Below are 25,635 nucleotides of genomic sequence, written 5' to 3'. Positions count from 1 at the left end.
CAGTAATTTTTTCTATTCATTGGTGGAGGAGAACATAATAATAAGTCCGAGACATTTGGTGAAACTGGTGGTTAAAATTAGTGAGTTCGCACAAAATAAGGGAAGGGAGCTGAAATTGTCAATGGTTTTTCTCTCCTTTGACTGTGGGCCCAAAATCACACCGCACACGAATGTGTGTCTATCTGGGGTCTGGTCCCACCGCACTTTTCTGAGTTTGAAGTCTCTCACTTTCTCTGAACAAATAAAGAGTTTGAATGACATTCACTCATTATTTTTCTCTTGAACCATGGCTAACCTTCAAAAGAATCTCCGCATTCTCTCACCTGACCAGGTACAATTCTTCTCTTTCGTGATTAATGTACAACTAGCATAGAAAGTACGTGAGTGTGGTTATTGTTTTAACAGATTGAGCTTGCGAAAGTGTTGGTAGAAATTGGACAAACTCATCTTTTTGAGCACTGGACTCAGCCTGGCATTGATGATGAGGAGAAAAAAGGCTTTTTCGATCAGGTTTAATTCTTTGTTTTTAGATCTATTTTAATGGGAGTTTATTCTAGTAACTACTTGTTTTTAGGTTTCTCGGCTGAACACGAGCTATCCTGGTGGTTTGACTTCGTATGTTCACAATGCTAAAAGACTCCTATCAGATTCAAAAGCAGGCAAAAATCCATTCGATGGCTTTACTCCTTCTGTAAGTCAACTTTTCTCGTAGGCTTTTACAGTGTATCCAAATTTCAGATGAGCTAAGTTAAATATTTCTGCAGGTTCCGTCTGGAGAGATCTTGAATTTTGGTGACGACAACTTCGTCAAGTTGGAGGAAGCTGGTGTTAGGGAAGCACGGCATGCTGCATTTGTACTTGTTGCTGGAGGGCTTGGGGAACGTCTTGGATATAATGGAATCAAGGTAGGATCTATTAGAGTATATGTATTCATTTCTTACTTGGGTCGTATGTCTGAATATGTATATTAACTTTTTCGTCCTGCTATACTAAAGGACCCATGAACGCCTATTGTCTCTGATTGCATTTATGTATGCCAAGGGGGGTACAAAATAATCTACCGAGTCAGTAACTGTTCTTACATGTATATTGCAGGTAGCTCTTCCTTTTGAGTCCACAACAGGCACATGCTTCTTACAACATTACATTGAATCTATTTTGGCCCTACAAGAGGCTAGTTGTAGGTCTACACAAGGTCAGTTGTGAATGAGGTCTAAACTTACTACATTGTTTTCTCTCTCTATCTGTGTTTGTCAGAATGGAAGTGAGTGTGGAGGTATTCATTATTTGTCAACCATGCTTCTTTTCCTTTTGTAGATCTGAAACCATGGGCCTGTTTTATATTATATGCAACATGCTTTCTTGGTGCTGTATTGTGACATTATTTAAAGATGTATATTGTTATTCTAGCTTGAGTATTGTAATGGCTCTTGTATATGAAAATCTTTTAGTTCTTAAAATGAACTCTCTGTCTCTCCCTATTTTCCTCGATTGCCAATGTGTATGTTCTTGCTATAGATATGGCCAGTGTTTCGATGTTTCTGGTGTCCTCAAAACATCTTTTCATCAGTATATAAGAATTGACGTCTTGGATTACATTCTGCTAATCTTTCGGTTATTAATGTAGGTCAGTGTGAAACTCAGATTCCTTTTGTGATAATGACATCGGACGACACACATGCACGTATTCTGGAGCTCCTAGAGACAAATGCTTATTTCGGAATGAAGCCTGAACAAGTGAAGCTTCTTAAGCAGGTTTGTTAATATTATTAAGTTCATTGAAGCAGCTAATTTCCAATCTCCAAAATGCTTAACTGTCTTTGTTCTCTGCATGCTCATTGCAGGAGAAGGTAGCTTGCCTAGATGATAACGATGCTAGGCTTGCCATTGACCCCAAAAATAAATACAGAATTCAGGTAATATCTTTATGTTCGTTGTGTGGACTCTGTGACCATGATACTTTATTATGAATGCTGAACTTGTGTTGGATTTTTCCAAAATTTGTGGATGGCATCAGTATTCTTTCATGCTGTCTGTGAATCCTGGCAGTACTACAGACTTTTATGATTACATATATAGTTGTGTATCCAATACTACAATTGCTTTGGGATATATTCAGTAATCTTCGTTAATCTTACTATTTTGTTTTCTTGTTATTTTCTTTTGATAGACTAAACCTCATGGCCATGGTGATGTCCATTCGCTTCTTTACTCTAGTGGTCTTCTACGTGCCTGGTACGCGTTGCCTTTCATAGAACAGTTCGGATTTTCTTTTGTTGCTGTTAGAAGTTCTTTTTCCTGTTAATAATGTATTGACCTTGTTGTGCTGATTGATGCTGTTTAGATTCATACTAGTCTTCGGCTCCATTTTTATGTGGTTTTTTTCCTGAGTTGCCTCTAATATGACAAGTTTCATTAGTGTCTCAGGCATGATGCAGGATTGAAGTGGGTTCTCTTTTTCCAAGATACGAATGGATTACTCTTCAAGGTTAGATGAATGTGCTGTCATGACTTATTTGACTACTTGAAGAATTTTGTTAAATGGTTGATTTTTATCATGACGTATTTGACTTGAATGATTATCTTTTGATTTTTTCTTACATATAAACACAGGCAATACCAGCGTCCCTAGGAGTTAGTTCCACCAAGCAATACCATGTTAATTCTCTTGCAGTTCCTCGCAAAGCCAAAGAAGCTATAGGGGGAATCACAAAGCTTACTCATGCTGATGGTACTGTTATGATGATAACTTCTCTGATTAGACTATTCTCTTTTGTCCTTAAATGCGTGTCTTACCAGCCAGTATAATACCATTAACTTGTGTTCCATATTTGCCACAACATTCATCTTTAGTTTCAATTGGATTTTCAGGGAGGACAATGGTAATTAATGTCGAGTACAATCAACTAGATCCTCTTCTTCGAGCTACTGGATCTCCAGATGGAGATGTTAATTGTGAAACAGGCTATTCTCCTTTTCCTGGAAATATAAACCAGGTGAAAACCTCACAAATTGTTCGACTTAGCCCTCTACTTTAATATGATTCTGTTCTGGTTATGTCCATTCTTGTAGCTTCCTCGTTTACTGTAAGATTGTAGAAAGGCCACTACCATGAGAAAATTAAGGTTGTTCCAAAACACATAATAGGTTCTACAAGGCTTTTGAAATTGGGTGATCATTCTTTCTTTTGGTTTTTTAATTACTATGTAATGTTCACAGAAATATCTTTAGATTAGTGATCAATGTATGACGTTTTTTTTTTCTGGAAACAAGTATGTGTTTTATAATCTTGTTTTCCGGGAGATTACATATATGACGTTCTTTCTGAAACTGATGTACGTCATACATTTTCCATGTAGCTTATCTTGGGACTTGATACTTATATACAAGAGCTTACAAGAACACACGGTGCAATTCCAGAGTTTGTCAATCCCAAGTAATTTTCCTTTCATTTTTTACTTCAGATTATTATAATATTAGTATTTTTTACCTACTGATTGCTAGTATATCTGGTAGCTCCATCAATTGCTTGAATTCTAATTGTAGATGGAATTGCTGACAAATCGTTACAGGAGGCTTCACTCCAGATTTATATGTATTTTTCTTTAATTCTTTTAGACTTCAACCTCTTTTTGAAAAACCTGTTTACAAGTAGAGGCCATTTCTTACAACCCAAGCAACTAGGTGCTGAGGAATTGACACCCCCTCCCCCCGCCCCACACACACACCCACATAATGCAAGACCTCCCTGTACAACCCCCCAGGGCATCTATTGCGCAAATGAAATGCATTCGAGGCTCTCCTTGCTAGTCCATATTGTGGTGCCATTCGTATTAGAGTATCAATGGTTTTGGGTGCTAATTCATTTACAGAAACACAGGAACTCATAAATAATAGCTTGGTTCCTTGAGATTGTTGGTGCAGATAAAATACGTGATACTTCTTAACAACTGTGAATTGTCGAAATCTTTGGAACCATTCTACTCGTTTTGTTTTCCCCATTTCCGTGTTTTTTTTCCTGATATATAGTTCAGCTTCCTTGTTCCCATAATAAGTTTGGAATTTCCTCTCATCTTTGGGAATTTACAACTCTGTTGCATCTCAGATATGTACCCGTGTCCTACACGGACACCCGGACACAAGCAAAACAGACCCTAATTCCAGACTGGGTATCCTCCATGCAACACAGTTTACAACTACACTCATAATGGTCACTTTCTGTTATTAAATGTAGATGTTTGTTGACAGCATTTTAGACTTCTAGATTAGTTAAAATTGCAACATGTGGTTTGTTGGTTGCTGCTTCTTAGGTATAAAGACGCTAGCAAGACTTCATTCAAATCCTCTACTCGATTGGAGTGTATGATGCAAGATTATCCCAAATCACTGCCTCCATCCGCAAGGGTTGGATTTACTGTAAGTAAAGAATTTTCAAAAGTGCTTATAGTTTGAAGATGTAGAATGTTTAGGTTCTATAATTTTTGGAAATTTTGTGCAATGTCTGGGCGGCATAATCATCAGTAGTACAAAATACATACAAGTAGTTTTACAGAATAATCATCTGCCAGAATGCCAGATGCAAAATCCTACAATTGTTTAGTTAATTCTCCATTTTTTCTATTTTAAAATCCTACTGTTTACTTAATGTTGTTGTCTTCATCTTTCTTGGTGTTTTTGCATTAAAACTTATTGCTTCAACAAAATTTGAAATTACAGTTATACGCTATGGAAAAATATACTTAAACGATAATAATTGAGATAACAAACTGAAGCATATCTGAACTTCAAGATTTGTACCTTATGCTCTAGCACTTAATATGATTAGTTGTATACTTCATCACTGAAGGTTTCCGTTCATATATTTGCCTGCATTTAAAACGAAAAATGATTGAAATGGGTGCGTTTTGGAATCTACTTGCGGTGGAGTTCACCAATATGATTTATATCCGAAGAACATTAGTCTTGAATTCGCTAATATAGAATTATTATAATTTTATCCTTTAGGTCATGGATACATGGTTGGCTTATGCACCAGTTAAGAACAATCCTGAAGATGCTGCTAAGGTACGTGTTTTCCTTTGAGGTTTTGTCGGCAGGCCATCCTCTGTAGTTAGATTAAGTTACAAGGGATATAGACCTAGAACTCACATCCTTAACCAAACAAATGAAAGATTACAACCTTGGAGTTTGTTTATGTCACAGAAAAGGTTAAACCAATTGGCAGCTTCATAGTTGTCCATTGAGATTAAACCAACATCTTAATCTTAATCCAATTGGCAGCTTCATAGTTTTCCATTGAGATTAAGATGTTGGTTAGCTTTTAGAATATATATTTTTTTCATATCATCAACAAGTTAGCATAATTGTTTGAAGAGTTTTGACAATCAGTGAGATTAAAGCAGAATAAGTTTAATTTCTGGAAATTCGTTAGATTGGTAAATTCCAGTTAAAAGTCTGACTTCTGAAATATGTAGTTTAATGGTATACTTTTATGAGGGCTCTGGGACATACTCTTGCCGTGTGAATAGTTTTAGTTAGACAATAAGAGTGAATATAAAGTTATTGGTTGAGTAATTTCTTTCCATTAATTTTGAAAATTATTGGTAGTTTTGTTTTAAATGCTGAATCCACATAAAAAATAAAGATGACAAAAGCGCTTAATAGCTTTTCTATCCAAATATTTTCTCCCCACAAGACTGACACTTTTTATAGCTTGAGAGCTGTTAGGATTTATAATCAAACTAAGCACATGTTCTTAGTTTCGTTAATACTGGTTTTAATCTCAGGAAGGAATTGATGGAAATGCTCCTTTTAGATATGTCTCAACTCATGAATCAGTGACTACTATACTTTTTCAATTAAAAATTTCAGCTAACGTCTCAGATGTTTTATAATTTATATTAGTGAAATTCTAGTGAGAACTGTTATTTACCGGGAATTTTTTGTTTCAATAATTAACTACGGTCAGAAGGTCAGAACCTCCCCCCACACTCTGATCTTTTTGCTACACGTATGTTAGCTTTCTCACTTTTACCTTGTAAACCTGTTGTTACAGTGTGTTTTCATAATTCTTATAACTTATTAATTCCAACTGAAGGTACCAAAGGGCAACCCATACCACAGTGCAACCTCTGGGGAAATGGCCATCTACCGGGCAAATAGCCTCATTCTCAAGAAGGTAATGAATTCCTCCTCTAATTATGTAAATGAAAGTTGAGGAGTAACTTACTTTACAAAAGATCCTTGACGTATATAACATAATCACAAAGAGATTCAGCTTCAATTCTTTATAATGAAAGGAATCCATCACCTCCTTGGCTTAACACCTCAACTTCATTTCTTTATGTTAATGGTGAACTGCGGTGTTAAATAACTTATTAAACCAAATTGATTTGTCTAATAATTGTGTCGTTGTTTTTTATGAGAAAGATGCTCCAGTGAGTATATTCACCTTGCCGAAAATTCTGCCGAAGTTGAAGTTCCACTGACTTGTATTTTGTTGCGCGGATCATGCTTTCAGTAGAGCAAAAATCTTACCAGCCAACTATTGGAATCATATGTGCTAATGGTCCTACGTAAAAATGTGGATGGGGAGTTCCATGGGTCAGGTTCCATATACAGTTGGATCCAAATGATCAAATCTAAAATGACAAGCATTGTTGGATCCACAAAGATGATTTGAGAATTGATCTTACATTCTCGCAATGCAGATCATCCTCTGAAAACACCACATTATTACCCTTATTCTTGCTATTATATAATTATTATTACTTCTTACTATGTCATCCCCACCTATTCTTTGTGTGTTTACCAGGCTGGAGTCCAGATAGCTGACCCCGTAGTTGAGGTATTCAACGGACAAGAAGTTGAAGTGTGGCCTCGTGTAACATGGAAACCGAAATGGGGACTGACCTTTGGAGAGCTAAGAAAGAAAGTGGGTGGGGACTCCTCCATCACACAGAGTTCTACAATGGTTATCAATGGCCGGAACGTTTTTGTAGAGAATCTTAAGTTGGATGGAACGCTTGTGGTTAACTCTGTTGATCAAGCTGAGGTATGACATAATCAGAAAGTTGCCAAAAACTCATTTTATTTTCATTGAAATCAAAATGGATGCTTCATTTCTCAAGTATAAAAGTTGTCCATGCATAATCCAACTGTTTCTCTGCCAAGAGCCCAAGACCAACTACTATGCAAGTCTTACTTGAAAGAGTCTTGAGCAATAATTGTAATGAAAGAACTTCGACTTACAATAAGCATTTTTTTTGTTTTCCCAACTCAGGTAAAAGTCGAGGGTTCAGTGCAGAACAAGGGCTGGATCCTAGAAAAAGTTGATCATAATGACACCTCAATCCCTGAAGAAGTGAGGATCAGGGGTTTTAGGATCTCAAAGGTTGAGCAGTTAGAGAAGAATTACACTGAAGCTGGGAAATTCAGCATCAAGTCTTAAAAGAGAGTGTTCCGTTATCAGCAATTTTCTAATATGTTTTCAGTGCCGCAAATAAGTACTTAATTCTCAGTCAACATTAAAGGCAGTAAAAGTAATAATTGGCGCCTCTGTAAACTTTTGTATATTAATCTATAGTGGTTTTTTTCCCTGATTGGTTTACTTTGTCGGATTGAAGCATATCATCGTTGTCTACTAACTCTAAATGGGGATGCTCACTATACAACATTAGCTGATATCATGTCCTCATCTTGCTGATGGACTATATATTGATTCATCAAACTGCTGACAGTTGTAGATCAGGGAAAATGTAGTAATTTGCCTAAAATCTCCTCGCCTCGTTTACTGTTCATAATAATCAACTCTCGGGGAACAGATTGAAGGTTATGTATGCTGAGCGCTGGGGATGTCAGTTACTGAAAACATAACTCGAATGAACCAAAAAAATATAAGTATGATATTTCCTCAGCATACAGAACAAGGGTCTCATAGAAATGCCCTCTGTAACTTTGTAATTAATATTAAGAAGGGTGAGCCGAATGGCAACTAGTCTCCTACTATACAGTCCTGGAGAAAACATCTTGGCACTTATATTCGTTGCAAGCATCTGCAAAATTTGTATCGAGGAAAAGAGTACCCCTTACGTTGGGAGTGCAGTCGTGCAGATGGATCATCGATCGTGAGCGGAAGGACTCGAACCATTAGCATTGCTGGGTGGACAAAGCTTGTCAAACGGACTTCGGAAAAGATCAATGAGATTCATGTTTTAAGTTATATACCATGTTATCAACCTGAATGAAACATAAGGAAGAAAAACCGTTGGAAATAATAAGAACTTGAAGCAGTAATTAGTATGAAGGTGTAACTTGAAGTTCTTAATAAGAGGATGAGGAGTTGGTCCTCGTATCAGTGAAACATTACTCAGAACAGTCTCGCAGCTCAACTTTTCAAAGTTAATGGAACATTTTCCTTGTTGGAGAACATTTTCCTCACAATTGGTTGCTCCAGTGGAACACCTTCAGAAAGATTCTTCACTTGACACGTATGCAGAACCAAATGGCAGGGAGAAACAATGACTTTGGACATGAAACTGTCGTTGTATAACAACTAAATAGCTCCTTACGTACGTTCCACCAACTAGATCAAGTATTGTACAATAACATGTATGAGTGACTGAAATTTGGATTTAGTAATTTGTTGGGTGATGAACAAATGGTTGAAATGATTGATCGAGTCCTTCCCCTGCGCCACTTTACATAGCAGTATTCACATGTTCTAGAGTTCAGATTGGACATGGGGAAGGAAACTTCTAATAACATCGCAGTTGATATAACACAATCAAAAAACACTTGGACAATTTGCCACTTCAAGAAGACAGCGGAGATAACGCTAATGGCCTTTCACACTCTCGTAATTCTGGAAAGGAAATGTCCTCATAGTGGTTGTTGTTTGAAGAACTTGGCGGTGAAGCAGATTTCTCTTGATAATCATCCTGGGCTGGTTGATTACCGTTTTCCTCCTCCCTCACAATTGCATGTCCAAAATGAACCGTTCTTGCAGTGGTTCGAGGGGTTTCCATCGGAGAATCAATAGCTGCAGCACCTCTTGATGATGATATTGCATTTGCACTAGTCATATGGGCCAAAGGTCCACCACCTCTGCGACCAACACTACCACCCCGACCACCTACATCAATAGGACTACTACCACCCCTTGTAATGCATCTATACAAGTAGGTGAATAACCAAAACAACCATGGAATTCCTACTAAGGCAATTCCTGCATAAGGATACCAAGGTGGGGTATCTTTTATTGCTGCGATTACAAGGAACGCAGTTCCAGTAACTATGGAAACAAAGAGAAACAAAGAGAGTACCCATACACACAAACTGCCTGTCCTCGGATCTGGTACTGGCATCTGTATCGATCCAAGCTTAATAAAGATCAAAGACGAACAATAAACAATGATGAGGAAGAGGCACTGGTGGTTTTGTTGTTCTCTCCCTCCTTTACCTTCTTCATTTGGAACCAGGATTCACGTACGCATTAAACATGCATGTCTAGACTGTGTGCAAGAAAGATTCATGCAAGTATTCTGACGGGTGTGCGGTGCCTATAAACCTTGTTTTGGCCTAGTGGAGGTTTTCTTTCATGTTTCAAGAAGGAAGAAAATGGATTAATGGCATGGATTTTGTGGTTTCATAATTCACAGAAGATGTTGGACATGTTCAAAGGGTAGATCACGTAAAAGAAGGATGTTTTGTATCAAACAAACTTACAAGAAAACAGAGAAAATTAGAAAAGGAATGTTAAGACAGTGATTTTTTGCTCCCAGGGTTGGTTCCTCTAAGCGCTCCAAGGGAATTTTCAGCCCACACACGTCTCATTTTTTCCACAAAAAAAGGGTAGTTACACGCTTACTATCGCCACAAAATCCTCAAAATTACTAGTTTGTCCCTCATAAGTATAACTAGAAAGGAAATCAAAATTAGATTAGTTTTTGTTGCCTGAAAAAAGAAAAACGATCATGGTTACTGGTTTTATGTTTATTTTGCGTACGTACACTTGTATCGTAATTAAAAGTTATGGTCTTTGTTTCCATGTCTATTGTTTATTTTGTTTTATGCTTACACACTTCGCTAATGCACGACCAAAGTATGACATTATTGTTAACATGAGTGCCATCTTCGGATCGCCTATGAAAGTTTTAATGATCTTGAGTTTGAGCACTTGTTTACACCAAACATGGTATGCGGGGACACCCATGTCTTGTTTTGGCAGGAGAAAAGGTTCGAATGCATTAAGAACAAGCCCTAACAACAAAACATACTAGACATCCAATTACGGCCTGATTAATTAGTAATATCATTATAAAATACCTACTCCAAATCAGAGTAGTATCTATGTTCATGTCGGCTATAGAAATGAAATGAATACACGTTTTTGCGGGAAGAAGATGAAGAGACTGCCGAACAAGAAGGAATACACACGTTTGTTGGTTTATTCCACTTTTCCTTTCCTTTCTGAGCGCTTGGAGGAACCAACGCTGGGAGCAAAGAATCACTCTGCTAAGGACATATATAGTTGCGAAATTAATGCAACTTCCAGTGTTTCTAGCGTCCAACTTCCAGACATTAGACCCTTAATTTGTGTGTATTGGTAACAGTCACAACTACAGCAAAACACGATACAGAATGAATGGCAAAAAAATTGTTAAACGTATAAATTGCATTTACATAAATACTGTTGCAATAAATAAGCAATATATGAGTACTCAACAATAGATTGGATTCTGTTGAAGGATGTCAATCTACATACAAGTAATCTTGCTGGATGCTCTACAGATGTAGGTTCAGTGTAGTGACGTACTGAAAGACAACACGCAGATGAATATCAATTTGGTTTTCAGATACTTCAGATGTTTGAAAGGTCATTGGCAGATGTTTGATAGGTTCATCGGCAGCTAAAAAAAGACGAGGATGGACAGTTCTGCAAGACTGTAATTTATACTCTTCCTGCTCTGCTAAATCAGCCACTTGTGTTTACCGTGAAAAAACTTGGAGAGCTAAACGACCACAAGAACAGAACTCTTCTAGTTACATTCTTTGTTCCTTTTTTCCTCTCCGCATGCAGTATTACTGACATGTACGCCAATTACATGCCTGAATAACTGCATGTCTAGGACAGAAGACAGGGCATGGAACTATTGGAATCCATGGAGTCTGTCCTCTACCTGACAGGTGTGGAGGCATTTTGTTCAGCATCGACCATCATGGTTGTCAAAATCTTGTGCCTGTTTAGCTCGTGCGCCTTCCTTCGGTTGGTTTCAAGGATAATGAGGAGCGCAGTAATGTCGGCTGGACTCACTCCACCAACTCTGCTTGCTTGGCCTATGGTTTGCGGACGGACCTGCAGAGATCATAGATACCATTTCTTAACAGTATATACCAGAGTGACATTGTTTATAAGTGAACTTGCGCACAGCAATGTAAGTCAAACTGTCAAAGTACGACATGCAGATACAAGCAAACTTGGGTCTACCACTACTCTACCCTCTACACAACCCATCAATTAAGTCTTTCCAGGAGCTTCGTCATAACTGTGTGACTAGTTTCTTAGTGATACACATTCAGTTAGTTCATTGAAATTTTTAGTGTCTTGTATTGTGTCGGGTCAAAATTCTCGCATTACTAATGGCAAGAAAAAGAGGCCACAGCTCGTGCTACAGACCTTGCTAAGTTTTTCACGTGCTTCCAAACACAATGTTGTCATTGCATTGTAGTCCAGGTCATCTGGGAGTGATTTTTGCTGTAGATTAGCAATCTGCATGAGCAAAAAGCCAATAAGATACCGTGCTCCTGATCAAGGAGCAGTAATAACAGGGTGAACCATACTGAATACAACAATCAACTTACCTCTCTGAGTTGGGTTTTTTGACGTGCAATGAAACCTTCATACTTGATATCAATTTCTACACAATCTTTCTCAGCTCTAGATAGACTTCCATTCCCAAAACCATGCTTATCAAGAATTTTATATTGAACATGGGGTTTTTTCAGAAGGCTCTCCAATGTTGAATAATCTTTCACTGGCTGACCAGACGACAGGGTTACATCAGCAGCCAAGTCTCCCCCTAAAGCACAGTGGTAAAAATTAAGAAATATGGATTTCACAACATAGCAATTAACAACTAAAGATCCATTTGGGAATGTGATAATGAAGGATCGACCGTGTTGAAAAAGACTTGAACCAGGAAAATACTATCATTGAAACACTACTACTCTAGTATGTTACGTAGGAAATGACAATGCCTATGTACCTGAAATCCTCACTGCCTTTAAACGCTGTTTTTCCTCCAAAATATGCTCTTGCTTATCCTGGTATAGTTTCCACCGTCTATCATCTATTAAACCAATCTCCCGACCCAAAGGTGTCAGACGGCTATCAGCATTATCAGCTCGAAGAAGTAGCCGGTATTCTGAACGGCTGAAAGATTACAAAATATTATCATAATAAATGATTAGGTATTCCTCATAAAATTCAGAAAAGACGACATAATATTCTCAAATCCAAATTTTATGTCTCAAGGATTACGTTACTTTAGTACTTTTTCTTACCTGTACGTTAATCTAGTACGTAGGAGAGCGAAATTTTTTATAACAAATTCAATGTATAGATTGGGATGTCATAAGACTGCACATAAGCTCACAACTACAGTCATATTGACCATCAAGTACACACAAGTTTGCTCCACAGTACCTTGTTAAGACACGGTATGGTTCCCGAAGGTCTTTTGTAACAAGATCATCAATCAAAGTCCCTATGTAGCTGCTTTCTCTTTCAAGAGTGATAAGAGGCTTTCCATCTGAACACCTTGCTGCATTAACTCCAGCAATAATGCCCTGTGTGAAAGGGTACATAAGGCACTGTACACAGACCTTCTGGCCACATGGACACATATTTATAACCAAAACCACTGATAATTCCCTAAAGTTAACTTGTATTGAACTAGATTGTCTGTGTTTTAATAACACTAAAAAAACATCTCAATCCTGGAAAGAGAAATTGTGTGAACTAATGACATCACAAACCTAGTGCCAACAGAAACACAGGAAAGAAACAATAAAGATAACGGCTTAAGAACACTAAAAAAAGCTAATGAATATATCATTTAGTTAAATAAATAAAACTAAATGTCAGAAACATAAATAAAATATTTAGAGTGAAAAATAACATAAAAACCTGAGCAGCAGCTTCTTCGTAGCCTGTTGTTCCATTTATCTGACCAGAGAAGAAAAGTCCATCAATCTTTTTGGTCATGAGAGACCTGGAACACTGGTGCGCAGGCAAAAAATCATATTCCACAGCATATGCAGGCCTCAGCATTGAACAGTTCTCAAGTCCAGGTAATGTTCTCAGGAGTGGCAATTGAAGCCTCTCAGGTAGACCTGTTGAAAACCCCTATACAAATGCATGCACTGATGGTTAAAACTTTAACAGAGGCAATAACCCCCCAGATAAGTAGCGTCATAACCACATAGTTTGAAAGAGGGAATGTTAGAACAAAGAAGCACAGTATTTACCTGGACGTACAGTTCGGGTACCGTTCGACCTTCAGGTTCAAGAAATATCTGATGAGAGTCCTTACCCTGAAACCTTACTATCTAGACCCAAAAGAAAAGGTATCAAGAAACTTGAAGATCCTTATTCACATACGTCATACTGACCTATTTTCCATGCAGAAAATGTAAAAAGTGATTTAGCAATTTGCTAATTAGGAAGACCTCTATTTATGTGACCCTATTTATGCAGTATTTTAATACTAATTCACATTAAAAACAGAACAAGCTCGGGATTTTAGAGGTATTGATCTTCAACGTGCTCTAAATCAGTCCTTCATAGGAGACCTTTTGTAGAAACATCCTATCCAAACATCAACTCTGAGTTTGGACCTAAATGCCAGCACAAACGAGTAATATACCATTGACACTTAGCAGAGCCGAAGGGAGTATGAAGTGTACCTTATCTTCAATAGATGGGCAGTATCTGGGCCCCTTAGACTCAACCCAGCCTCCATAAGTAGGAGTTTCATGCAAGTTGTCTCTAATAAGCTGGTGGGTTATTTTGGTGGTACGCGTCAAATAGCAGCACATCTGTTCCCTTTCAATGTGATAATCAGGATCAAAACTGAACCAACTGACCTGTTTAACAGAAGATACAATAATTGAGTATAAGACAGTGCAATGCAACTGATTCTTCAATAAGAAAAATAAAACGCATTATCCTCTACCAGTCTAACCATTTGAGTTTGACATCCATCTGAAATCAATGATATCAAAATGGTCTTATGTCATCATAAAATCACATAATGCAACTGATGTAGAGAAATTAACCTCAATAACTTGAGAAATATCAATTTTTTCTCAAGGTTCATATCTACTTTATATTAATTCAGAAGACAGGAGTACAGAAGTCCAGTACCCAATTGGTTACTGCTTCATATTCATTAGCCACAAGGCTGTGATGAAATCAGTGGATAGCCATGAAATTACGGGATACCACACCGTATTCTTAAGAATTTGTTTCTGGATGCAAATTATAGATCTCCACTTGAAATCTGAGTGTGTTTATACTTGTATCAGAGTTTATGGGTCTTATGTGGTTAGATAGTAGGACCTCTTCATCTCCATGTTGGGGTTCCAGTCCGGAGAAGTCAACAGTGCGGGAGTCAACACGTGCAGGAGTTCCAGTTTTCAACCGATCAGTTTCAAATCCAAAGCTCTGTAGGTTTTCAGTAAGTCCATAAGAAGCTGACTCACCAGCCCTCCCAGCAGGCATAGACGTTTTTCCAACCCAGATTTTCCCACTCATAAATGTGCCAGTTGTGAGAACAACAGAAGGAGCACAAAAAGTCATTCCAAAGAAAGTGCGAACTCCTTCCACATTGTCATTCTTGCCAACTAAAACATCAGTTACCATTGCCTCCCTTATGGAAAGGTTTGGAGTGCTGGAAATGGAAGCATAAGAACAGTTATTAGAAAATATTTCATGGTTGACTGATTACAAGAGTTGTTTGTGTGCCCTTTCCAAAACATGGTGCAACTTCTCCAAGTCAAACGATAGGTTTGCATATCGTGGGTAACCCAAAGATAAATGATGTATTACAAAAGTGAGCCTATTCATGTTGACTTATAAGAGTGTACGAAATTAAGACACCCAAATACAACCAGACACAGATATTGAAAGAGGTAAAGAAAACTCAGATATGGCTTCCAATCACCTCGAATCCAGGACTCGATATAAAGAAATCAGCAAACCATACGGAGCTAAGGGAATGAAAGTAAGCACTTGAGAAAAAAATATAATGAGAAATGATCAAAGAAATCAGTAATCACTATCAATCTAGTAAGTATTTTTTTCCTTTAACAAAGACATTTAAGAAGTTAGTGGCCTGCACTTTGAACATTTCGTGGCTAGTTGGGAGCCTATGTTCTGTCTACTCCTAACATAGTTACACAGATGGGTGAGGGTTGTCGTTAGTGTCTCTTGTGGGTGTACTTTTGTACTTGTAGGTTAATCTCAGTCTTAAATTATTTCGCTCTATAATAGATCTAGTTACAAAAGCAACAAAAACCAAAAGAACTACAAGATAACTCAATAAACTTGGCACTAGATGTAGAGCAAGATGGATAATCACATAAACAATCTTGCCTTTCTAAAACTCTTCTCATTTCCATCGCGTATTCCCTTTTATCAGTTTGGGCGCGTAGCGCATGAACAGCAGGGCCTCTCGAGAGGTTGAGAGTGCGTTTTTGTAAGTAGCACCTGCCGTATGAATTGGAAACTACAATTAGTTGAATATAAACCATTATCTGCTTTTAAATAGAGTGATTTTGTCATCTAACAAATATACACTTATCATGTACACGTACAGATGCTTAACATATTTGTGTATATGGGTAGCATAAAAAATAATTGTGAAACAAAATAGAGCAGGCATGAATAAACAAGTTGAGGAAAAACGTTTCCAGTTAAGTGGTTTTTTAACACTACCTATCTGCAATTTTTCCAATATCCCCACCAAGTGCATCTACTTCATGTACTAATTGTGATTTTGCAGGTCCACCCACCGCTGGATTACAAGGCTGTGTCAAGGTTAAAAAACACAAACAAACAGACTGTATTCAAATCTCATTCTCATATTAGTTGTTCAAACGACAAAAAAAAAAAAGCTAACTAAAAAAAAATTCAACCTGCCATGCAATCCTGTCAATATTTAGTGTAAGCAAAAGAGTTTTTGCCCCCAAACGAGCAGACGCAAGAGCAGCTTCACAACCAGCATGCCCTCCTCCTACTACAATAACATCATATCTTTCCACACTACTCTTCCAGTCTACAAAACAGTAAAAAGTAACCACATTATCAAAGAACACCATAGGGAAAATGAGCTGATGCAAACTACATAAAGTATAGAAATGGGTTTGTTTATTCACCTTGAGAAGAAGTTGACGCATTGACAGTGAATTGTCGAAATGAGTTAAACCCAAAGGATTTGAAGTTCCGAAGGCGGAGTTTTCTTTGTGGGGAGTTTGTAAGGAAGCTAGAAGAGCGTGATGATAAAAGGGGTGATGTAAATGAAGAAGAAAAGAGGAAATGTCTAGAAATTCTAGTTAGTTGATGAACTGCAACTGTACTTGTTGCCATGGAACAAGAGAAGATAAATAAATAAATAAAACAAGTGAAAAGATATTGATTTGCAACTTTTCTTCTTGGGTTGGGCTTAAAGCCCATTAGGTTTCAGCCCAAAACATGATTTATGGACTAGATATGATTTTGGGATTTTGGGCCGCTTAAGTTGCCACGTTTTCTACTTTCCGAGATTAAGACGGTGTCAAATTTCTGGAAAGGGTATGTTTATGTTGATTTGGAGAACAGAAGGCATGAGGTCGGTTTATAAATTATGAATGAATTTAACTTCAGCGTAACAGTAGTCACTAATCTATATTAGTTCTTTTGATTTTGATATAATAGGCTCTTTTTTACAGAGTTATGCGACATAGACAAAACAGTGATTATGTAACAGTTGAGTATAGTCATAAAAAAAACATGAAAAATCACTCCTTGCCACATAGGGCTTTTGCTACTAAAACTTAAAACTTAAGAAGCCTTATCCGGACAAGAGGGAGTTTAGTTGCTCGTGTATCTTCTTGAATTTCTCTTTCAGCCTCTGTATCTGTGGCAGTGCAGGAAGGGAGAAAAAGGTTTAAAAAAAATGTACACCATTTAGTATAAGAAAAGTCAAAATGAATAAATACAACTCTTGTTCTATTGAGAGCATACAACGTAACAGTATCGTCCTCGACCACCAAATTTTGTGAATCAATACCAAATTAGAGGTGAGAGCTTACCCGTTTTAACTCAACTTCGAATTCTCTCTTCTGCTGTCCCAATGAGCGTCTTAAGTGGGTAATATCAAAAACATTGTCCAAGTCATTTTCAAATGCGTGGTCCAGGTCTTCCCTTAGGAGTACTGGCAATTTGTCAACCACCGGCATCAAAAGAAAGCAGTTGAACTGTAACAGAATTGAGAGAAGAAACGTAAATGCAGACCAACATATTACAGTAATTAAGCCAGTCGTAGCTCAATCCCATTCCCACTGAATACTGCAACAATTTGAAGTAGTGTGCTAGTCACAGATACTGGTAATTAATCATTTAGCTACAAAAGAGAGAGAGAGGTGACAAACAAAAAGGCCTTGAATAGTCACCCAAGAGAAAGATACTAGCAACTTATAATCAAGATCAACCATATAAACTAACCAAGCTAAAGACCTTTGCTCTCGTGTAAGAATGCTAATCACCAGTTTTCAACTGGTCAGTATATTCTAATAGCAAGATGGATTCAGTCGACAGGATAGGCATCGTTGATACTGGACAAAGTTTATGAATCCATTTTGGAGGCAACAGCTAAAAAATTATTGATGATATGTAAATCACAGAGATAAGATAAACCAACCTTCAGCTCTGCAGAGGCAAGGAAATATTCTCTTATTCCATGAAATATCTGTTGTACTAAGGCATAAACAATCCTCTCGGATGAAGGTGCAAGCCTCCGATTCCATAGTGTGGTATCTAGAAGATCAACCAGCCTAGTCTCTGAAGTGCTTGAGTCTATGTTTGAAGCTACATGACTAAGCTTCACATCTACCCTGGGCTTAACATCATTTTTGTTATCATTCAAAACTGGCCCACTGGCTGGCTCCTGAGAGACAGAAGCAGGAGTAGACTGTTCTGAACCAGCAAAGGAATCTAGAAATTGGCGTAGTCCAGCACGGTTCTGCAAGTTGATAGAAGCAAGTAATATCACCTACATAAATTGCTTCCTGTACAAACTTTATCAATAATTAAAATGTTAACCTTGTTGTGGAGGGACCAAGTGACGTAGCGGGTAGTGCTCACTAAATCCTCCATACATCTGAAAAAGAAGAAAATACAAATATATACTGAGACAAGGAAAATTATAACAGCAGGGAGTAATTGTAATGAACTTTTAACACATTTTTCTTTATGAGTCTCAACTGAGAAAAGACCAGTCATATGTTGTTGCCATTGGTTACGCTTTTTTTCACCCTCAAAGCAATCAACTATGCAACTGTGTTACAATTACATAAAGTTGTCTTCAAGAGTATAGAGGTAAAACAGAAAATTTCCACTTTCTATATATTGGATGGCAAACAGATCTCACCTTCTACAATTCCAATAATAAAAATTGTAAAAGTTTTAGCATTTTATATAATGTAATCATAGGCACATAGTGGAGAAAATTAGCTCATCAAAACAAGATCAAGTGCTTGTTCAGGCCTTGATTTCCAGTTCCACAATAATGATTAAATCAATCTAGGAAATTGATAAAAGGCAGACTTCAATTGGGGTAAATCAATAACAAAGTAACACTATATGATTTGAGTAAGACCAAGAGACAGTCGAACAATACTAAAGTCATTCACAGATTAACTTAAAACAGAGGAAGAAGATTTACTTATCACGGCATGATTTTTCAGTAGATTCAGCAAAATTATTGAACGCAGAAGCAACACGCTGAAGAAAAACTTCATGGCCACTTAAATAATCACCATCTTTCTGTTTGAATCAGATGGGGGAAGATGTCAAGAGCAGACGAGGTGTTCATCTCCAAATGCAACAAAATGTGTACTTACATAAGATAATCAATTCATGACATAAGAAATCAGTACCCGGAGAAGATAGACAGAAATAGGAAGCAGCCTCTTTAGCACATGTAGCAGCCGAAATCCGAGCTGTAGCAAGAAATAGGAACATTACTGACCTGTACAATAATCAAACTAAAATCCTTGGTCAGTAACTAATACCAGCAGAATAGGATGAACCTTTCACCTGCTGAAGGAAAGGTTCAAATGTATCACGCGCCTTTGCAACAGCAATCACACAAGCAGTCCTATATAAAAAAATTGAAAGTTAACTGTATTACAGCAAGAAATGCTACTAGAGGACAATATGATATGAACCTGGAAGTCACTGTACCTGGAATAGTTTGTTCCATCATGAATATCTTCAACGCCACAAGCATTTACAATCTCTTCACGAGTGATTGGTGGGCACTTGGTTGCCCCAACCACAAAACGAAATTCAGCCATTGCACGATGATATTGTGCGCCGCCATAAAGACGCATCCCGGCATTCTATAAGAGTGAAAAGACAATTCTAGTAATTTTGAACCAGTCAAACATGTAAACACGAGTCAATTACAGAATGTTCAGCAAACATACAAACAACCCAAAAAAGATAGAGAGAGAGAGAAGTGGGACTTCAACCCACTGCTATAGCTAAAGAACACAAGCCACAAGGTTAAAAAGCTAAACATACAATCGAGCTAACTCCAATCTAGAACAGTAAGCAACCATCGTCTACAATAATCCTCCACAATGATGTGAATGACAGAAGACATACATACAGGCTCATAAATCCAAACACCCTAAACATCATCTTAGTGACTTACAGGAATTAGCTTATGAGGAAACTGGACACCGTCATTGGCAGTGAATGCTCCTCCATTAACTCTTTCATCTTGTAATGTTTCCCCTGTCAGCAAAAGCAGATTTTCTCTTAAACGACAGAAGTATGACTAGTGCAGGGATCGGGTCGGGTTCGGGTCGGATATGGCTATATCTGAATCCGAACCCGATTATATCCGAAATTTAATATCGGAACCCGACTAACCCGATCGGATAACACTAAAAATTCAAAAAAAGTCCAAAAAATATATCCGAACCCGACCCGAATAAGTAAACGAATATAAAAATCGACCCGAACCCGAACTATTCGGAGTCGGGTCGGATTCGGGTCAAATCTGACCCGATTCCCTGCCCTAAGTATGACCTTAGAAATGAAAAGTAATAGAAACGGTTCATTTTGGATTGCATCCATCGCAATGGAATCACTGGTCATACATCACTTGACGAATAGCATACAAGTCGTATAAAATGGAAATTATCGTACCAAATTTATCAGGAGGGGCAACCACGGTTCCTTTCAACAGCAATGACAACTGAGCAGCAGAGAACAAACGAACAAAGGCTCCTGATTAATTCACATGAACTCACTCCAATTGCGAATTTAGAAATAAATGTAGCATTACAGAGAAATACAATAACTCCCAGAATAAAACTTAAGAATCTTATTGCCAGAAAGAATGACTAATATCACCCCCAGCCAAACATATTTATGCAATATATATTTTTCCTACAAACGAATATGCCCAAATCAATTACGACCTTGGTTAGGAAGGCATCATGAAATATCCGTCCTTTCTCCTTCAATTTCCCTTCATCTAGATTGCTGCATATATACAAAAAAAAAGAACCTGAGTGTTCACTGATCAATAATGGTTACAATTCTAGATAAAACAGAATCTCGTTAGAAACCGAGGTATCCACGTTTTACAACCATTGGATGATGGGAAATCATCAAATAACTGTCAAACAAACTGTTCTGACCTAAGCTCCTCATTTAATTCATTTAGCTTTCTTGATGTGCTCCTGTGTTCCTTTTCAAGAAGTGGGATGATCAATGGAACGTTATCCATATACCTTCAGAATGACATTAAGAATGACACTATTAGTCTAAAACATATCAATGAAATTATACTGTGCTGATCTGGTGTGTTATGCTGTTTACCTCTTCTGAAGCAGTTCCTCGAGAAACAACCTAAGGCTGCTTACACCTATTCTACTTCTTTCTTCCTTTGATAGAGATCGGCCTAATTTTTCCTCCAAGGATGCAACATCTTCCATCTCTCTTGAGGAAATAGCCTGCTCTGAGAAAAAGAATGCTTATTTACCCAGCAGGGAACTTGATGCCCTCAAAATAAAAGCGTTCTAAAAATCATCACTGAAGGAACAAAAGAAACTATTACATGTAAATTCATTTTCCTTTTAGATTTGAAAGAATTCGTATGTGCAGCAAGTACAATTCAAAAAGTTGTTTTAACATGTGCTCAACTCAAACTGCGAATGGAGCATCCCCTAACAAGATGGCCCAGTCAATATTATGGCTATGTTTAGTAACGTGGAGTGTTTAGAAGTGGTCGTTTTTTTGAGAATAACAAGACAAGGTGAAGTCCGCCATCTTAATGTGCAAGTTGCCATCAATTAAGACGTTGAGACAGAAGACAACCACCACACACATGAAAATAATGTAAGTAAAAAAGGGAGGCAAAGTGATTCATACAAACAAAGTTTGTAAAATCAATTCTGAGATGCAGGTCTTTGCTCAGCAAAAGTGAACCTTTTAATTAAAAGAGCAGAGTCGGGTTGAGAGAACTTTCAAGTTACAAAGAGATGGTGATAAAATACCACGAGGACAAAAGCCATGGCATATGTGAAGGTTAAAGTGACTCTCATCTAACATGAAGTTCCTCTGTTCTCTGAACTCTCTAAACAACCTTGCAAGTGGCAACCCTAACGTTCCTCTAAAACCTAAGGCGTTGCAGTTTAAGAAAAGAATTTTCATGTCCTAAACGTATAGTGCATCCAAGGGGATATGTTGATATTCAGCCATTATACCATTTTACAAAAACTATACTTATGATTCAAATGTGCAGTCCACTTAAAAAAGACAAAAATCTTTTGGTTCCTTTTATAAAGTTAATGCCATTTTCTGGTGAGACACTTTCTAGCTAAATATGAAGAGCCAATAAGACATACTTACTTGTGAATGTAATGTATAATACAGCTGTTATAGTTGATAAAAAATATTTATTTAACTATATATGGAAAGGATGTGTAACTTGTAACGTTTACAATGTAATCAGCAATTTAAGGCTCACAATTCCTACATATTGAATTCATATGGTGTATTAGGTACTTAACAATAATTTACTTGTTTGGTCCCATACAAGAGTACTACACATTTGAGACATCAGATGATCAATACATCAGTATGCTATCGTGGATGATCCAAGTGAAGTAATCAAGGGTAATGAAAATATTGAAATATATAATTCAGTCAAGTGTGAGGATATTAAACTAATGAAATCAGGTAATCATACAGAACCAGTACGTACTCTAGATAGTCTAGCACTAACCTGTTTAAACTCGTCATTTGATCTGAAAACAGATTCGCGTCCAGACCCAACTCTTCCAGAGGGCACAGACGTAAAGAAGGGAGAGTCTCCCAACATGCAACCATCAAGCCTACAAGCAGGTGGCCTTAGAAAAACTTCAACATCTGAAGAACGTGCAAATTGGGGTATTTTCGTGTCAAGTTTTGTCGACACAATTACAGATCTTGACAACTCGGGATCAATCTGCACATAAACAATGAAAACTAAAGATTTTAGTTTTCCATGTAGTATCACAAACAATTTTGTATGGTTACCAAAAATAGTAAGGCATGATAGCACCAATTTATTAATTAAGTTTTACTCAGGTGAAAAAAGAAAAGGTCATAAGAATAAGCAATTGAGGACACCTACTTGCATCACCACCCTTCGAGTAGTAGCATTGCTCCAATCACTGCAATCCTCAAGGCATAAGATGATAAACTCTTTGTGTTGCATTTTAGCTCGCACAAGAGACTCCACTGAACGAGCTTGCCCCTGTCAAACATGAAGTACTCAAACACCATTATGACCACTAACTTAAAAGTGATGCTAAAGCTTATGACGTCCAAATTCACGACACACCTGCAATGATCGACTTCTACGACCAGGAGTTGGAGCAGTAAGGCCAGGTGTGTCTATTATGGTAAGGTTTGGACAATATTTATAGTCCACTCTAACGATTATCTCCTTAGCAGAAAACTGACATGGTTCATTCTCCAACCTCATATTCTCAGCTTCAATATAAGCCTGCACAAGATTGCAAGTAAACATCTTTCCCAGTGCAACCACTAAAAAATACAAAAGTAAACAAAAAAATGGACTTGCTTGAATTTCCTGAAGAGATTTTTCTTCAGCAACAAAGGGGTCATTATCAGAAACAAGACGACAAATGGGCACTTCAGAATCAGGATCATATTTCATATGAAGAGTAATGGGTCGTCTAGTTTTAGTACCACCACCAACATGATTGAACTGAAAACCCATTAAAGCTTCAACCAGTGCACTTTTTCCATCAGTTTGATGGCCAACTACTAAAACAGCTGGTGCATCAAATGGTGTATCGAACTCCTGTGCTAGTCCATGTAGTTCATTGTATGCTTCGTATATTTTTGATTGGTCTTCAATAATTTTGGTGTTCATTGTAGAGAAAAATGAGCAACTGACTGAGAGTGATGAGAAATGTGAGGAAGAGAATTTCTCTGAATGGGGTTTCAAGGGGAGAAAGTGGTCATTTACATGAGTTTGTTTATGAGCAACTCCTTTTTTTTTTTTCTCTTTTTAGGCAACACATTAAAAGAGTTGCATCCGCCCGTCCTGATAACCGTTGAATTAGAGCGCAACTTGTAATAATAACCGTTGAAAAGAAGATGGGCCTTATCTCGAGATTCCCACGTGGCGTTATAGAGCTCAAAATATCTGACAGACAGTCTACAGTAATAATTAGAAAAAAAAAAGATTAGGAGAGATTAGAACGCACTTTGCTATTAACCGTCCAAAACGATAGCTCATACTCAAACCCAATTAAAAAATAAAAAAAAAATAAGCACCCCAAAAGAAAGAAATAAGTTTTGAGAATTGCTAGCGAAATAAGGACCATCCTAACCCACTAAAATGGAAATCACTAACTTCACAATTGTTTGGCCGGTTGGACTCTACATGGTTTTGAAATAAAACAGGATAATTTTACGCCAAAAACCAGCCATCAATTGAGAAGAAAAATGGACAATAATGGATGAATAGTATCTAGAGTTGTTATGTATAACCCATTCATTTAGAAATAATTTTCCTCTTTTTTTTTTCAATTTTTTTTAAAACTTTAATATTGGCATGGAATCATTTAGATGTTATTTTGGATCTTTGGGTGAATTTGCAGAAAAAAAAATGAAACTTTTGAGTTTCAACATGGGTTGCTTCATTGGGTCTAAATTATCATCGTTAATTATTGGCCAAAGCCAAGAAGAAGATTTAGATAAATAATCTTTGATTTACAAATAAATTTGGTGTGGTCGCCGGTGGTTGTAGTGGTTTGCAACTTGGCGGTGTTGTATGGTTTGAAACTTAGAGAAGATGAGAACAAGTTTTTCTCAATGAACGAGAAACTGGTTGATTAAGTGGTATGGTACTTTTTCTTGTCTTCTTGCGGGTTAGAATGGTCCTACCCCGGTAGAGGGGCAGGACGCTAGCAATTCTCATAAGTTTTATGGAGAGGTGGTTTTTGAGTTTGAAAGAGACCGAGAAGAAAAGACAGACACCGAGTTATGGTTTTTTTTATTTTATTTTTTTCCAATTTTAATCTCGTCAAATTTTTGTGGGAATCTCCAGATAGGGACATCTTCTTTTCATCTTCTTTTCAACGGTTATTATAGGTTGTTCTCTAATTCACGGAGAGAATGCCTCTTAGACCATTTCCAATGCAGTCGACTATTATTCACCTTTATTTAGACAGTATTTTTTCTCTTTTCCACCATTTTAGTGAAAAATAAGGTGGGGCTCCTCAATGCAAAGTATATAATAATCTCTGATGAGATATTAGATTATGTCGGACGTAAAAAAAAAGTCGAAAAATCACGCGAGACGGAAAACACACGAGATGGAATCCAATATTCTGTCCGAAGTTCACAACTCAACTGTTATCTCTGTTGAAGGTTTCACCTTCGTTTTGACTTAGGAAAATAATCACCACCATATTCACATTTGCATTGGGCAAAGATTTTGAACAAAAAATAGGTGAATAAAGTCACAAACCCACCATATCCACTTGCATTGGGAATGCTCTTATCAGGACTCAAAAAAAACATAACTCGTCTGTCTTTTCCTCTTTGCAAACTCAAAACTCCTCTCCATCTTTTCTCCATAAAAGTGATAAAACTCATCTCCATCTTTTCTCCTATGTTTACATCTTTTCTCCATAAATCATTGTCGTCGGTCGGACATCTCACAGTTGTGTATAATTACAAACTACGACAAAGTTTGAATGGAAAAGATCGGCTTTGTTGTCAATTGGACAAATTTATTGGTAGAATATGACAATATGTTGGTTATTTAGATT

General features: G+C 37.3%; 3 protein-coding genes across 4 annotated transcripts; 1 reads left to right on the top strand and 2 right to left on the bottom strand.

Annotated features, from left to right (window-relative positions):
- The first annotated feature begins 176 nt into the window (after positions 1–176).
- On the top strand, positions 177–7,596 carry USP (UDP-sugar pyrophosphorylase). Its single transcript, XM_086607703.1, has 17 exons — positions 177–331; positions 406–510; positions 575–691; positions 765–905; positions 1,096–1,195; positions 1,628–1,755; positions 1,845–1,916; positions 2,171–2,235; positions 2,428–2,488; positions 2,614–2,731; positions 2,872–2,996; positions 3,360–3,436; positions 4,311–4,416; positions 5,005–5,064; positions 6,098–6,178; positions 6,815–7,054; positions 7,283–7,596. Exons 1-17 carry the CDS (start codon positions 287–289, stop codon positions 7,448–7,450), a joined length of 1,809 nt encoding a protein of 602 aa, XP_086463829.1. The 5' UTR covers positions 177–286; the 3' UTR covers positions 7,451–7,596.
- A 3,061-nt stretch (positions 7,597–10,657) lies between these two features.
- On the bottom strand, positions 10,658–16,770 carry LOC147502861 (glucose-inhibited division family A protein). Of its 2 annotated transcripts, none has more exons than XM_086607700.1 (13): positions 16,441–16,770; positions 16,201–16,340; positions 16,001–16,092; positions 15,659–15,772; positions 14,624–14,954; positions 13,969–14,148; positions 13,531–13,611; positions 13,190–13,408; positions 12,707–12,885; positions 12,267–12,433; positions 11,863–12,080; positions 11,678–11,770; positions 10,658–11,356 (listed from the first exon to the last, which is right to left on the bottom strand). In XM_086607700.1, exons 1-13 carry the CDS (start codon positions 16,736–16,738, stop codon positions 11,177–11,179), a joined length of 2,292 nt encoding a protein of 763 aa, XP_086463826.1. In that variant the 5' UTR covers positions 16,739–16,770; the 3' UTR covers positions 10,658–11,176. The 2 variants fall into 2 exon arrangements, with proteins under 2 accessions (XP_086463826.1, XP_086463827.1); XM_086607701.1 differs by having other exon boundaries at positions 12,707–12,849; positions 16,441–16,767.
- A 165-nt stretch (positions 16,771–16,935) lies between these two features.
- ARC5 (P-loop containing nucleoside triphosphate hydrolases superfamily protein) lies at positions 16,936–23,831 on the bottom strand. The gene is made up of 17 exons (XM_086607702.1): positions 23,412–23,831; positions 23,169–23,333; positions 22,959–23,081; positions 22,569–22,790; positions 21,161–21,294; positions 20,980–21,072; positions 20,758–20,821; positions 20,483–20,531; positions 19,983–20,065; positions 19,508–19,665; positions 19,361–19,421; positions 19,201–19,263; positions 18,987–19,087; positions 18,365–18,422; positions 17,964–18,284; positions 17,356–17,520; positions 16,936–17,180 (listed from the first exon to the last, which is right to left on the bottom strand). The coding sequence occupies exons 1-17, from the start codon at positions 23,724–23,726 to the stop codon at positions 17,115–17,117; spliced, it is 2,241 nt and encodes a 746-aa protein (XP_086463828.1). The 5' UTR covers positions 23,727–23,831; the 3' UTR covers positions 16,936–17,114.
- Between the last annotated feature and the right edge of the window lie 1,804 nt (positions 23,832–25,635).

This window comes from Coptis chinensis, chromosome 4 (assembly GCF_015680905.1).
Source record: "Coptis chinensis isolate HL-2020 chromosome 4, ASM1568090v1, whole genome shotgun sequence".
Taxonomy (NCBI): Eukaryota; Viridiplantae; Streptophyta; class Magnoliopsida; order Ranunculales; family Ranunculaceae; genus Coptis; species Coptis chinensis.
Note: the sequence above shows the minus strand (reverse complement) of the source record. Positions and strands in the feature narration are given on the sequence as shown.

What these genes read in the sequence shown, in the direction of transcription:
- USP (XM_086607703.1), top strand. Translation starts at nt 287, where the DNA reads ATGGCTAACCTTCAAAAGAATCTCCGCATTCTCTCACCTGACCAG. An exon ending in TTGGATATAATGGAATCAAG is followed by an intron (nt 906 to 1,095) that starts GTAGGATCTATT and finishes TGTATATTGCAG; the next exon opens with GTAGCTCTTCCTTTTGAGTC. An exon ending in CCGCAAGGGTTGGATTTACT is followed by an intron (nt 4,417 to 5,004) that starts GTAAGTAAAGAA and finishes TTTATCCTTTAG; the next exon opens with GTCATGGATACATGGTTGGC.
- LOC147502861 (XM_086607700.1), bottom strand. Translation starts at nt 16,738, where the DNA reads ATGGGCTTTAAGCCCAACCCAAGAAGAAAAGTTGCAAATCAATATCTT. An exon ending in ATTGGAAAAATTGCAGATAG is followed by an intron (nt 15,773 to 16,000) that starts GTAGTGTTAAAA and finishes TTCATACGGCAG; the next exon opens with GTGCTACTTACAAAAACGCA. An exon ending in AAAAAACCCAACTCAGAGAG is followed by an intron (nt 11,771 to 11,862) that starts GTAAGTTGATTG and finishes TTGCTCATGCAG; the next exon opens with ATTGCTAATCTACAGCAAAA.
- ARC5 (XM_086607702.1), bottom strand. Translation starts at nt 23,726, where the DNA reads ATGAACACCAAAATTATTGAAGACCAATCAAAAATATACGAAGCATAC. An exon ending in AATCTCTTCAGGAAATTCAA is followed by an intron (nt 23,334 to 23,411) that starts GCAAGTCCATTT and finishes AATCTTGTGCAG; the next exon opens with GCTTATATTGAAGCTGAGAA. An exon ending in ATGATGCCTTCCTAACCAAG is followed by an intron (nt 20,532 to 20,757) that starts GTCGTAATTGAT and finishes TCTGCTGCTCAG; the next exon opens with TTGTCATTGCTGTTGAAAGG.